Raw genomic sequence first — 13,561 nt, 5'->3', positions numbered from 1 at the left:
ACATAGTCCTTCAGCAAATAGAGGTAGTTCTCCGGCTGTGGAAATGGCGCCCCCATCTGGCCAGAAGGGGAACTGCAGCGCGGAGAGCAAACAGCAGTGAGAAAGTCGAGATATTTTTTAAGTTTCTCCAGCCGCATTAAACTGAGTTTTTCCTCCATTTGTGAATCAAAATGACGAAAAATGATTGTTGAATTAAAAATCTGTAAATATTTATTCTGTGATAGTGGTTCTTTCATAAGTTGTTTAAACTATTTCTCCATATTTTTCCATTACAGCCAATTTTCCATTTTATACTTTCATATTTGGACACTATGGTGGTAACAAAAGTCTAAATTTATCTGATTAAACTTATTTATGAGTCCCTCATGATATAGTTGGACACATCAGTGCTGATTATGCTTTTATTTGTTGTGAGAAAGTAAATGTTTGTAGCAAAAGTTATTTGGAAGGATTTTAAAAACAGGTTTTGAGGTGATTTTGACTTTTAGAAATGCTCCATATTGTGAATTAAAATATCAACGCATTTTGTGTTTGGTTGTTTTTGTTGTTTTAGAGGAAGTTTCCCAGATAATATTTCCCTACTGTGACCTCTAGAGGGCTCTTTATAATTATTATTAAAACATTTAATGAAGCAAAAGTAAAGCTGAAGTCCAATAAGCTCCATGTTTCCCCAAAGTCAAAATACTGAAACATGTTTCTCAAAAGCTGCTGATATTTACTGTTAAATTACACTTTTGGTTGGTAGAAACTGATCTTGTTCAGTTTGTTGTGAAGTCAAACACAAATGCAGGAACTTTGTGCATCAGAGGTGCCAAATAATTATAATTTTTGGCTCGAAAAGTGATAAATATGCTCAGAAATGTTTGCATCTATTATTACACAAGAACTCCAGTTACAATAAAGAACATGAATAGGATTTCCTGTATTTGAGCAACGTATCGGGGAAACCACAGATACAGCCGCTCCCAGCAGGAGAATAAACTCCTCCAGAGAGGTTCTGTTGCAGGAATGTTGTGGCGTTTCCTTTGTTGTGAATCCCTAAACTCCTCCATCTGCTTTGCGCCGTCATCTCTAAAAAATGGTGAAACGAGACACCAGCAACCCTTAACCCCTTAACTGCCTCCGCACAGATGGGGTTTAAATGGACCTGGATCAGGACCAGAGTGAACCCTAAAAAAGCTCACTGCCATGCAGAGGATTTGGTTTATATTTTACAGAGAAGCTATGAAGGACCACGGCGTTTCCGTGTGTTTAAATGAATGAAAACGCCAACTTCTCTGGTGCAAAATAAGTAAAAAATCTGAGGAACTCAACTGAAGAAATTCCATGTTAGTTCCCCTGAGCTCCACAGCAACAACTGGACATTTTACGGCCCTATATTTATCCAGCAGCTGCACCTATTTTGGAGATTTTTACTTTATTTTATCATTTGATCTTAGTTATTGATTTAGATTTTCTGATTTGATCTGATTTGATCGCATTAATCATACATAAAACATTTCACAGTCTTCTGCATTAAAGCTGCTTTTTTAATCTTATTTTGTGTGATGTATAATCTTAGAAATGTAGCTAAAAACTCACATTTCCCTGTAATTGCAGGCATTTATAGAACCTGCACAACAGATCCATCATGCTATGACACAGCCCTATGATAGTTTATAGATAATATTCCAAATCATTTTATGGACATTCTTGTTTAAACCCAAACACAACATCCATGTCCAACGAAACCTAGAAAAATCCTGATGTTGCCTTCATGGGGGATAGAAAAAAACAGCATCCGAGGGACCAGAAGGTCCCATTACACCAAGTCCCGGTAATCTCCGTCCACAGAGCGTTGTGGTGGGACGCAGATATCATACGGAGGTCCAGGAGAAGCTCTTTGTTTGCTGGGTTTGGCTTTAATGGTGTTTAGAGCAGGTTCTATTGGTGTCCTGCAGGTTTTAGATGTTTCCTGATTCAGATCAATGCCTCATTAGCTGGTTTGTGCAGAACGTAACAATCTTTTGAAGAGATCCATTTAATCTGAATCAGGTGCGTTGAAGCAGGGAAACATCTAAAACCTGCAGGACAGCGGAGGAGGACCGGAGTTTGACATCCCTGGATTAGAGTCAACAGAAACAATGGGATGAAAAGCACTGGCAGTCAAATCTCATATTGGACCAAGACAGTTAATTGTTCTGTAATAGTTATTGACAACAAACAAATTATATCTCCTGATGAATGCAGGAGCAGCTTAAAGCTTTCTTTATCCCTGGCACTTCATGTAGAGACTCAGTCACACAAGACATGGCACAATTTAGCATTTTCTGGCCCATTGGTGCAGATCTGAGCCTCAGCTTTGTTGGAGGCATTTGGGCAGATTCTGTCCAAGACTGAGACTGAGTTACACCCTTATTCGATCGTGAATTTGAAAGTAGAAGTTGGTAATTTGTGATGCAGTTTGTTAATCTTTCAGTTGATTTTATCTTTTATTTTATTCCATTTAATAGTCTGAAGGCTTTCACTTTGGTTTTCATCAAACTAAAACAACAGATGAAGTCTAAATGTAGCTAATGTAACTAGCTTGTCCTCCAAATAAACTTCCCCTTAACTGGGGAGGTAATTACACATCACAGAACTGTATTCCTATGGTATTAACAGAATTATCTCCAACTTTTCAGAATATCTGCATGGAAATATATCCCATACAAAGTCGGGTTTAATTATTTTAAAACTTCCTCCCCACGGAACAAAGATGGCCGCCAAAGGCGAGCCTACAAAGATGGAAACTGGACACAAGTTGGAGAGCGAGTTGTAAATCTTTGTTCTTCAGCAAACTAAATGTTTTTTTGTTTTTTGTTTTTTAAATAAACGTTTGTTGTTGTTGTTGTTTTTTCTTTTTACCGAAATGATAAAAAGTATTTCTTTTGACGAGTTATAAACAGTGAAGAAGAGCGAGGTGGCGCTGTCTTAATTCTAATATTTCTGCAAGCTATCATTTGAATTTGCTCCGCATTAAAACGTCTTTATGACTGGAAAGACGGTAAATATAAAGACTAAATGTTCCACAAACTGTATGTCCAGTTATTTGTGGCTGAGGCAGACTTTTCTGCGGTAGCTGACCGCTAAACGCGGCCCAGTCTCGCTTCCTTCCAAACGTCAAACCTCCGCCGAAGTCAAGAGGTTAAAGTGGGAAGAGCGGAAGACTTGAGGAAGAGGGAGGAGGCGGAGGGAAGGTCCTGCCTTCCTCCAGACCAAGTTAAACAACTTTAATCTACTCGCAGCTGAGTTTCTCCGATGTTTTCGTGAAAAAGTAGGAAGTTGCGCGCCGCGGGAGACGCTCGCAGCGGATCCCGTGGGTCGAAGGGAGCCGCGGTTGGACGGTCAGCGACATGTCGGGGAGATCCGGAGCCGTGTGAATGTGACTGGGAGGTGGGTTAAAGTGTCCGAGGGCTCCCCGCTGCCAGTAAACAACATGCGGGCAGAGTGTGTGACTGCTGCGGGGACCAGAAGCTCACAACCCGGACAGATTGGAGAGCTCCAGCCGGGATTTAAGGGTTTTTGCACGAGACCAAGAGATAGAGATAGATAGATAGATAGATAGATAGATAGATAGATAGATAGATAGATAGATAGATAGATAGATAGATAGATAGATAGATAGATAGATAGATAGATAGATAGATAGATAGATAGATAGATAGATAGATAGATAGATAGATAGATGTAGTAACTTATATCTTGTGGAGTTTAAAGGCCCATCTAAGTCAGCTGTGACTAAAAATACTTGATTGATACCAACTTTTTTCTATCCCCCAAAAACTTTAAATATAATAAATATTTATTCTCAATAAATGATTTTACCTCCGACGTTTCAACGAAGCATTCAGGCAGAAAAAAGGCTCCTAACTCAAGGGATGAACCAGTGTTGTGTCGACACAGAACAGACAACTTAGCAAAGAAGCCATTTTAAACTGGATCTTTAGGCACTTTGTCACAAAGACACATCATTTGTTCCCATTTCTTTAGCTGCATCTATGAAAAACAGCAAAGAAAACACAGTTTGACAGACAGAAAATAGGATTTCTGCAGCAACAAGGTGATTCCCAAAGAGCTATTAGCTGAAAACTTGGCATATCTCAGCATGGTGTGCAGTGTGTCCTTAAAACATTTGAGGAAACTGGACAAGTGGAGGACAAAAGAAGAAGTGTCAGGCCTAAAAAACTATCTCCAGCAGATGAACAGGATCTGAAAGTGATGTCCTTAAGGAAGAGGAAAAAATCCAGCTGTGACCTGACAGGACCTGAGAGATGCATCTGGACCTTCAGCTGATCCATCTACTGTTGGCCCAAGCCTCATCAGAAATGGTCTCCATGGAAGGGTGGCTGTCAAGAAGCCGTTCTTAAGGAAGGGAAACAGGGAGAAAAGGCTGAGCTGTGCCAAATGACACAAGAAGTGGACTGAAAATCAGTGGCAACAGGTCTTATGGAGGGATGAATCCTCCCCAGAGCCCGGACCTCAACATTATTGAAGCAGTGTGGGATCATCTGACAGAGAACGGAACAAAAGGCAGCCCACATCCAAAGAAGAGCTTTGGGATGTCCTTCAAGAAGCCTGGAGAACTATTCCTGAAGACTCCTTAAAGAAATGACAGAAAGCTTGTCTCAGAGGGTTCAGGCTGTGTTGGAGAATAAAGGAGCTCAGAGCAGAGATTCACTTTAAAGCTGCTGAGAACTGAGAAAAACTCTGTTTCTGCCTCAGATTCTGGGTTTATGTTCAGGTTTTATCATGTTTCAGTGAATCTCTGCAATTATTCCCTCTTTTCCTGGAGATATATTGAAGGAAATTCGCGCTGGATCAGGACTTTAGCTTCGTATTTCTGCTAAATATAAAGATAGAAATATTCCATATGTCAGAATGTATTGATTAAAGTTGGTTTGATTTGAACATGTTTAAATAACTGCAGGCGTTTCCTGACTTTAATGCAGATCCATAAATAAATGAAGCTGATCTTTACCTTTAGTTTTTATCCAGTTAAACTGGTAATAAATGCTGTTAAAGCATGATTAATGTATTCAGCGGCTGATGTGAGGAACTGTTTTATTGGATCATTTGACTGGAAGGAAGTGATCGGTTTACTTATTGATTGATGACTGATCGGTTAAAACAATCTGATTGATTGATTCTTCAGGTTCTGTTCATTTCTTTGTTTCCAAAGAGGATGGAAGAGGAGAAAGAGACGGCCGAGGAGAAGGAGGAGGAAGAGGAGGAGAATCATCATCTCACTGCGGCGGCGTCCTCTGACTACCAGGAACTTCCCATCATGCACTGGGAGGACCTGAGCCAACGGATTGCTGAGCTGGAGAAACAGGAGCAGGAAAGGGTGAAGGTGACCTGGTTCAGTTGGGTTCTGTTAGGTTCTGTTGGGTTCTGTTTGGTTTCTGTTTGGTTCTGTTTGGTTTCTGTTTGGTTCTGTTAGGTTCCTGTTAGGTTCTGTTTGGTTCTGTTTGTTTCTGTTTGGTTCCTGTTTGGTTTCTGTTTGGTTCTGTTTGGTTCCTGTTTGGTTTCTGTTTGGTTCTGTTTGGTTTCTGTTTGGTTCTGTTTGGTTTCTGTTTGGTTCTGTTTGGTTCTGTTTGTTTCTGTTTGGTTCCTGTTTGGTTTCTGTTTGGTTCTGTTTGGTTCCTGTTTGGTTTCTGTTTGGTTCTGTTTGGTTTCTGTTTGGTTCTGTTTGGTTTCTGTTTGGTTCTGTTTGGTTCTGTTTGGTTTCTGTTTGGTTCTGTTTGGTTCTGTTAGGTTCTGTTAGGTTCTGTTTGGTTCCTGTTTGGTTCTGTTTGGTTTCTGTTTGGTTCTGTTTGGTTCCTGTTTGGTTCTGTTTGGTTCTGTTTGGTTCCTGTTTGGTTTCTGTTTGGTTCTGTTTGGTTCTGTTTGGCTCTGTTTGGTTCTGTTTGGTTTCTGTTTGGTTCTGTTTGGTTCTGTTTGGTTCTGTTAGGTTCTGTTTGGTTTCTGTTTGGTTCTGTTTGGTTCCTGTTAGGTTTCTGTTTGGTTCTGTTTGGTTCTGTTTGGCTCTGTTTGGTTCTGTTTGGTTCTGTTGGGTTCTGTTTGGTTCTGTTTGGTTTCTGTTTGGTTCTGTTTGGTTCTGTTTGGTTTCTGTTTGGTTCTGTTTGGTTTCTGTTTGGTTCTGTTTGGTTCTGTTAGGTTCTGTTTGGTTTCTGTTTGGTTCTGTTTGGTTCTGTTTGGTTTCTGTTTGGTTCTGTTTGGTTTCTGTTTGGTTCTGTTTGGTTCTGTTAGGTTCTGTTTGGTTTCTGTTTGGTTCTGTTTGGTTCTGTTTGGTTCTGTTTGGTTCCTGTTTGGTTTCTGTTTGGTTCTGTTTGGCTCTGTTTGGTTCTGTTGGGTTCTGTTTGGTTCTGTTTGGCTCTGTTTGGTTCTGTTTGGTTTCTGTTTGGTTCTGTTTGGTTCTGTTGGGTTCTGTTAGGTTCTGTTTGGCTCTGTTTGGTTCTGTTTGGTTCTGTTTGCTTCTGTTTGGCTCTGTTAGGTTCTGTTTGGTTCTGTTGGGTTCTGTTGGGTTCTGTTTGGTTCTGTTTGGCTCTGTTAGGTTCTGTTAGGTTCTGTTTGGCTCTGTTAGGTTCTGTTTGCTTCTGTTGGGTTCTGTTAGGTTCTGTTGGGTTCTGTTTGGTTCTGTTTGGTTCTGTTTGGCTCTGTTAGGTTCTGTTTGCTTCTGTTGGGTTCTGTTAGGTTCTGTTTGCTTCTGTTGGGTTCTGTTTGCTTCTGTTGGGTTCTGTTTGGTTTCTGTTTGGTTCTGTTAGGTTTCTGTTTGGTTCTGTTTGGCTCTGTTAGGTTCTGTTTGCTTCTGTTAGGTTCTGTTTGGTTTCTGTTTGGTTCTGTTTGGTTCTGTTTGGCTCTGTTTGGTTCTGTTTGGCTCTGTTGGGTTCTGTTTGGTTCTGTTAGGTTCTGTTTGCTTCTGTTAGGTTCTGTTTGGCTCTGTTTGGTTTCTGTTTGGTTCTGTTTGGTTCTGTTTGGTTCTGTTTGGCTCTGTTTGGTTCTGTTTGGTTTCTGTTTGGTTTCTGTTTGGTTCTGTTGGGTTCTGTTTGGTTCTGTTAGTAACTCTGATGGTGGCGTCTTCCTGCAGAGGGGGGCGGGGCTGAGGATGGAGGAAGCAGAGGAGGAGGATGCCAGAAGGAGGCGAGTCGCTGTCGTCACATCACGGTAACGCAGTCTTATTCAAACTAATGTCACTTTTTGGTGTTTTTGGTTGTTCTTTTTAACTTAAAGCAACGTTAGAGAAGTTTGTGAACCCTAAACCTATGTGACTCTGACTCGTTTTGAGGTAAATCGGTATTTGTTCTGCGGTCTGAAGCCGTCCTGGAGGTGAAACAGCAGCTGACTGCTGAATCAATGCACTTTAATCTGTTGAAAAATGTTTAAAAGCTGCTTTTAATTAGCTTTTTACCAACAGACATCGAGCTAATTCAGAAGGTCACTTCACATGCGAGGCGGTGAAATTAAACGAGCTGTGGGGCAGATCCTGTTGGACCATGAGTGAGGAAAAGGATCCAAACTAAATCCCAACTGTCTGGTTACAGATTTCACAACCACAGAAACCTGCAGCTGTGCTTCATCAACAGCAGCGACAGCGAAGAGGAGGAGCAGGGAACCAATGAGAAGGTGTTTATCTGTGGCTGACGGCTGCGTTCAATTAGATCATTTTACGCTTCATTGGAAGCATGAAGCCATGTCTTTGATGCTCAGTGAAGATTCAACCTGCTGAGGAGCTTTTCTGTGATATGATCTCATCAAACACAACGAAGCTCAGATGGACCGAACATCTGGAATTAAAAATATATGTCTGCTCGACACTTTGAGGACATGTTAGTGTCTCAAACATTTTATGACTTTAAAGGGGAACTCCGGTATTTTTAAACCTTAATTCTGGCATGAAATACGTTCATCTGCTCACTGAGAACAGTTTGGTGAAAGTCGGCGTCCTTCAGAAGATATTTAGATAACTGGAGATCCATATAACGGAGTGAACGGGGCTTAGAGGATGCAGCCTCTAAATAAGGCATTATCTGTCTTTATTTCACCAATACTTTAAGAAGAATGAGTGAATGAACGTGTGCTATAGCTCTGTTAGCTCATAGCTGCTGTTATGTGGCTACTTGCAGCTATAGGAGAGCTAACGGAGGGATTTCTACACAGGCACTCTACTGGGACCACTTCATCCACACGCCCCCCTGCAGCACAGTTTATTCACTCCAGTAAGAACGTCCATCGTACTCAAAGTCGTCGTTCACGTCGTCAAAATCTGATAAATATCCTGCCATGTTGCACAAAACTATCAGCAGCAAACTCTGTGTGAAGTTAGCCGACTGTCACAGAGCACGGAGTGAATAAACTGTGCTGCAGGGCGGCGTGTGGATGAAGTGGTCCCAGTAGAGTGCCTGTGTAGAAATCCCTCCGTTAGCTCTCCTATAGCCGCAAGTAGCCACATAACAGCAGCTATGAGCTAACAGAGCTATGAGCTAACAGCAGCTATGAGCTAACAGAGCTATGAGCTAACAGAGCTATACCATAGCTGCTGTTAGCTCATAGCTCTGTTAACTCATAGCTCTGTTAGCTCATAGCTGCTGTTAGCTCATAGCTCTGTTAGCTCATAGCTGCTGTTAGCTCATAGCTGCTGTTAGCTCATAGCTCTGTTAGCTCATAGCTCTGTTAGCTCATAGCTGCTGTTAGCTCATAGCTCTGTTAGCTCATAGCTCTGTTAGCTCATAGCTGCTGTTAGCTGTTAGCTCATAGCTCTGTTAGCTCATAGCTGCTGTTAGCTCATAGCTCTGCTAGCTCATAGCTGCTGTTAGCTCATAGCTGCTGTTAGCTCATAGCTCTGTTAGCTCATAGCTGCTGTTAGCTCATAGCTGCTGTTAGCTGTTAGCTCATAGCTCTGTTAGCTCATAGCTGCTGTTAGCTCATAGCTCTGTTAGCTGTTAGCTCATAGCTCTGTTAGCTCATAGCTGCTGTTAGCTCATAGCTCTGTTAGCTCATAGCTGCTGTTATGTGGCTACTTGCAGCTATAGGAGAGCTAACGGAGGGATTTCTACACAGGCACTCTACTGGGACCACTTCATCCACACGCCCCCCTGCAGCTCAGTTTATTCACTCCGTGCTCTGTGGCAGTCGGCTAACTTCACACAGAGTTTGCTGCTGATAGTTTTGTGCAACGTGGCAGGATATTTATCAGATTCTGACGACGTGGACGAGGACTTTGAGTACGATGGACGTTCTTACCGGAGTGAATGAGCTGTGCTGCAGGGGGGCGTGTGGATGAAGTGGTCCCAGTAGAGTGCCTGTGTAGAAATCCCTCTATAAGCCCCCCGATAGCCGCCAGACAGAACGTATTTCATGCCAGAAATAAGGTTTAAAACTACGGGAGTTCCCCTTTAAAGACAACACAGGTCCGAGTGCTGTCCAGTAACCTGACCTCTGACCTTCCATCAGCTTCCAATGGGAACAAGGCCCAACGGCTGCCACGCCGCCGGGCTGAAGCAGGAAGTGGCCACAGCTCTGAGAACGCTGAGAGACGAACTGCTGGCGGAACAAAGGGAGAACGAGGTAAAAGAGCAGCAGAGATGTTATCGGGACGAGGAGCGGCTGTGATCAGCACTGAAAGCTGCTGTGTGTTGCAGCTTCTGGCCAGCAGCAGCTGTGTCGCCAAGCGGAAACATCTGGAGCACCGGGAGCTGCAGGAGCGCTCAGAGCAGCAGCTCATCAGCTTAAGGATGTCGCTTCAGCAGGAAGTTCACGGTACTGCTCCAAACTAAGCTTTCATTCGGCCTCAGACGGGTTTTCAGTCCGTTTCACTGTAGATTTTTGGTTTTGTCCAAGAAAAGTTCTTTAAAAGCTGGATGAACGCTGCAGGCCTAAAAGTAAGGCCAGTGTGGAAAAATGGTGTGAACTGTGTGTCCTTCAGAGGATTCTGGTGTTATTTCAAAGATACTCGTTCAGTCAGCTTTTAGGGATCACTTAAATACATATAAATAACTTTTTGCATGTCATTTCTACACATTTGAAGCTTTTGGTCATTTTACGCCATTCAAATAACATGAAATGGTTTGGCTACAGTGTGGTTGAGGGTCTCCTACCAACAAAATGAAGGCAGGACCTCCAGCTGTGCAGCATAACATGACAGAGAAGCCTTGTAATAACCCCAAATGACTCGTTTCATGAGACCCTTCATTTATCTTTAACCATTTCCAAGCTGCAGCCGTCACCGTTTCCTTTAAAAAAGGTGCTTAAAGGGTTAATGTTCCCTTCTTTCCTCCAGCTCTGAGCTCTGAGCTCGTGGCCCACCTGCTGGTGCGAGACCAGCTGAGGACGAAGCAGGACGCCATGCTGCTGGATGTCCAGGACCTGACCTGAGACCAGCAGCGTCCACACAAACTCAGCCGAGCCGAGCCACCAGGCCTCTGCCAGAAACAATGAGAAACTAACTGACTAATCTGTCAAAACTGATCAATTACCACCAGAAAACAGGGAAAAAGCAAAAAGAATAACTTCAAAACCTGGAAAAGGTAAAGTGAGATCTGCAGAAATATGGAGGACCGAAGATCTGCCTGAGAGTCGGTGACAACAGTTCAAACTCAGACTTCTCTGAGTTTTATGGGAAAAAAGATGCATTTTAGCTGCTGACTCCTGAAAAAGCCGAAGTTGTTGCTCCATCATGTTCGAAGCTCATTTCGGTCGACATTTTTCAGTCCTTCTCAGCTGAGGACGGTCTCAGGTTCTTTGTCTTTGCGTCCAAACGCCTTCATCTGCCCAGAATCACCAAAGAAAAGTCCACAAACGCAGCCTGAAAGGCCCGGAAACCTCTGTGGTCGAACATGTCAGCATCAACAATCCCAATCGGTCCGAAGCGTTTTAAGTTTATGGACTTTTTAAAGCCACAGGAACACAGTTTGTCCACAAATCAGACATTAAAATGTGATAAATAACCAGATCTGTTCAAAGGAAATTTGTTGTATAAATAAGAATATTTCATCTGGAATTAAAGGTTCAGGAAAGGTCAGTGGGAGCAGGTCAGCTGAGTGTGATTTTCTCATCCAATTCAGTGACAGACGCTCTCAGGTTTGAGGGTTTTTGGGATCAAAGTCTGTTCAGAAATCATTAATCTGAGCCTTTTTCCCTTCAAACTTTAAAGAAACTCGTACGTTTGCCTTGTTTTCAGTTCAGTTTTATTCATAAAGAGCCAAAACGGCACTTCAAAGATACAATCCAGTTAATTTTGATCCAATCAGAACAAATAAAGTCCAATTCATTCATTCAAAGTCCATTAAAAACATTAGTTTAGCTCAGGAAACCAACAGGTTAAAACTTCTCTCTGATCCTGAGCTGCAGGAGGCGACAGGAAGAAACCGTCCATCAGAACCAGAACCAAAACCAGGAAGAAACGGTCCATCAGAACCAGAACCAGGAAGAAACCTCCACCAGAACCAGAACCAGGAAGAACCCTCCATCAGAACCAGAACCAGAACCAGGAAGAAACCTACACCAGAACCAGAACCAGGAAGAACCCTCCATCAGAACCAGAACCAGGAAGAACCCTCCACTAGAACTAGAACCAGGAAGAAACGGTCCATCAGAACCAGAACCAGGAAGAAACCTCCACCAGAACCAGAACCAGGAAGAACCCTCCATCAGAACCAGAACCAGAACCAGGAAGAAACCTACACCAGAACCAGAACCAGGAAGAACCCTCCATCAGAACCAGAACCAGGAAGAACCCTCCACTAGAACTAGAACCAGGAAGAAACGGTCCATCAGAACCAGAACCAGGACCAGGAAGAAACGGTCCATCAGAACCAGAACCAGGACCAGGAAGAAACGGTCCATCAGAACCAGAACCAGGAAGAAACCTCCATCAGAACCAGAACCAGGAAGAACCCTCCACCAGAACCAGAACCAGAACCAGGAAGAAACCGTCCATCAGAACCAGAACCAGGAAGAAACCTCCACCAGAACCAGAACCAGGACCAGGAAGAAACCTCCATCAGAACCAGAACCAGGAAGAAACCTCCATCAGAACCAGAACCAGGACCAGGAAGAAACCTCCATCAGAACCAGAACCAGGAAGAAACCTCCATCAGAACCAGAACCAGGAAGAAACCGTCCATCAGAACCAGAACCAGGAAGAAACCTCCATCAGAACCAGAACCAGGACCAGGAAGAAACCCTCCATCAGAACCAGAACCAGGAAGAAACCTCCATCAGAACCAGAACCAGGAAGAAACCTCCATCAGAACCAGAACCAGGACCAGGAAGAAACCCTCCATCAGAACCAGAACCAGGAAGAAACCGTCCATCAGAACCAGGAAGAAACCTCCATCAGAACCAGAACCAGGAAGAACCCTCCATCAGAACCAGAACCAGGAAGAAACCTCCATCAGAACCAGGAAGAACCCTCCATCAGAACCAGAACCAGGAAGAACCCTCCATCAGAACCAGGAAGAAACCTCCATCAGAACCAGAACCAGGAAGAACCCTCCATCAGAACCAGAACCAGGGAGGGTCCATCTGCCTGGACCGGATGTTTAAGCTGCTTTGGCTAAATCAAATGACTCTAACTTATATAATTTAAGTTTTATTGTGATGACTGATGTCTTGAGATTTAGATTCTTTTGTTTTCTTGAAAAGTGAAAAGGGGAATTTCACCAAAACGTAGTAAAATATTAAATCATTCAGTTGAACTTCCTGCTTCGATGTACTCAGAGTCTGGGGGGGGGCAGGAATATGAACTGGGAGGACAGCCCAGATTCAAGCCTGGAGCCCGAAATAAAACAATTAAAAGTATCTTTTTACACAAAGTTAATGAACAGGACCAACATTTTCCTTTGAAGCCTGTGAGGTGAATTTAAATTAGATTTAAATTAGATTTAAATTAGATTTAAATTAGATTTATGCCACTTGGTGACATTCCTCTTTCACTCAAGACTTCAGGTACAACAGTCGATTGATTATGTTATCGTTGTTTACTTCCAATATAAGGGAATAATCCACTTAACGTTGTTAACTTTGTGGTGATATTTACGCGATTTTGCTGTCATTTTTAGGTTTTTCTACTCGTTTTTTACGTCGCCTTCTAAACGGCAGAGTTTTGATAAATCCATTTTTAAAGGTGTCTTACATTTGGTTTATAGAGAAATTATTTAATATTAGGAAATGCTTTGCTCCTGTGGCGAGAAGATGATTAAAAATGAGCTGTTTTCATAAAAGTCTGTTCGACTCTTTTTGTATTCAGAGACATTTAAAGCAAAAGAACTGCATGTTTCCTCATTAAATCGTACAAATATGAAGGAAAACATTAATTCAAGTGTTAAATAATTGTTTATTCAGTCACTGTAAGTATTTTCTTTCAAATGTATTTGATGTGCACATTAATTCTGAAATATATCAAGTTGTTTTTGCTTCAGCGTGTTGAATATTTAATAATCAGAACAAGGCTTACAGGACAATGCTGATTGATTGTTTAACGGGTAAATTAATCAATAAAAATGAAGCCTGAGATGTTTGCTAAAAGAAGTTTGATTGAACA

General features: G+C 42.4%; 1 protein-coding gene across 1 annotated transcript; it reads left to right on the top strand.

The window, feature by feature from the left end:
• The first annotated feature begins 3,155 nt into the window (after positions 1 to 3,155).
• Positions 3,156 to 11,595, top strand: LOC140280254 (schwannomin-interacting protein 1). Its single transcript, XM_072375555.1, has 7 exons — positions 3,156 to 3,414; positions 5,201 to 5,371; positions 7,109 to 7,185; positions 7,563 to 7,644; positions 9,472 to 9,585; positions 9,660 to 9,777; positions 10,298 to 11,595. The coding sequence occupies exons 2-7, from the start codon at positions 5,204 to 5,206 to the stop codon at positions 10,390 to 10,392; spliced, it is 654 nt and encodes a 217-aa protein (XP_072231656.1). The 5' UTR covers positions 3,156 to 3,414; positions 5,201 to 5,203; the 3' UTR covers positions 10,393 to 11,595.
• Positions 11,596 to 13,561: the final 1,966 nt, after the last annotated feature.

Source organism: Leuresthes tenuis, unplaced genomic scaffold (assembly GCF_036924035.1).
Source record: "Leuresthes tenuis unplaced genomic scaffold, fLeuTen1.0.hap1 SCAF_21, whole genome shotgun sequence".
NCBI lineage: Eukaryota > Metazoa > Chordata > Actinopteri > Atheriniformes > Atherinopsidae > Leuresthes > Leuresthes tenuis.
Note: the sequence above shows the minus strand (reverse complement) of the source record. Positions and strands in the feature narration are given on the sequence as shown.

Coding starts and splice junctions, on each gene's coding strand:
- LOC140280254 (XM_072375555.1), top strand. CDS start 5,204: ATGGAAGAGGAGAAAGAGACGGCCGAGGAGAAGGAGGAGGAAGAGGAG. Junction 7,645..9,471: donor AGCAGGGAACCAATGAGAAG/GTGTTTATCTGT, acceptor ACCTTCCATCAG/CTTCCAATGGGAACAAGGCC. Junction 9,586..9,659: donor CGGAACAAAGGGAGAACGAG/GTAAAAGAGCAG, acceptor TGTGTGTTGCAG/CTTCTGGCCAGCAGCAGCTG.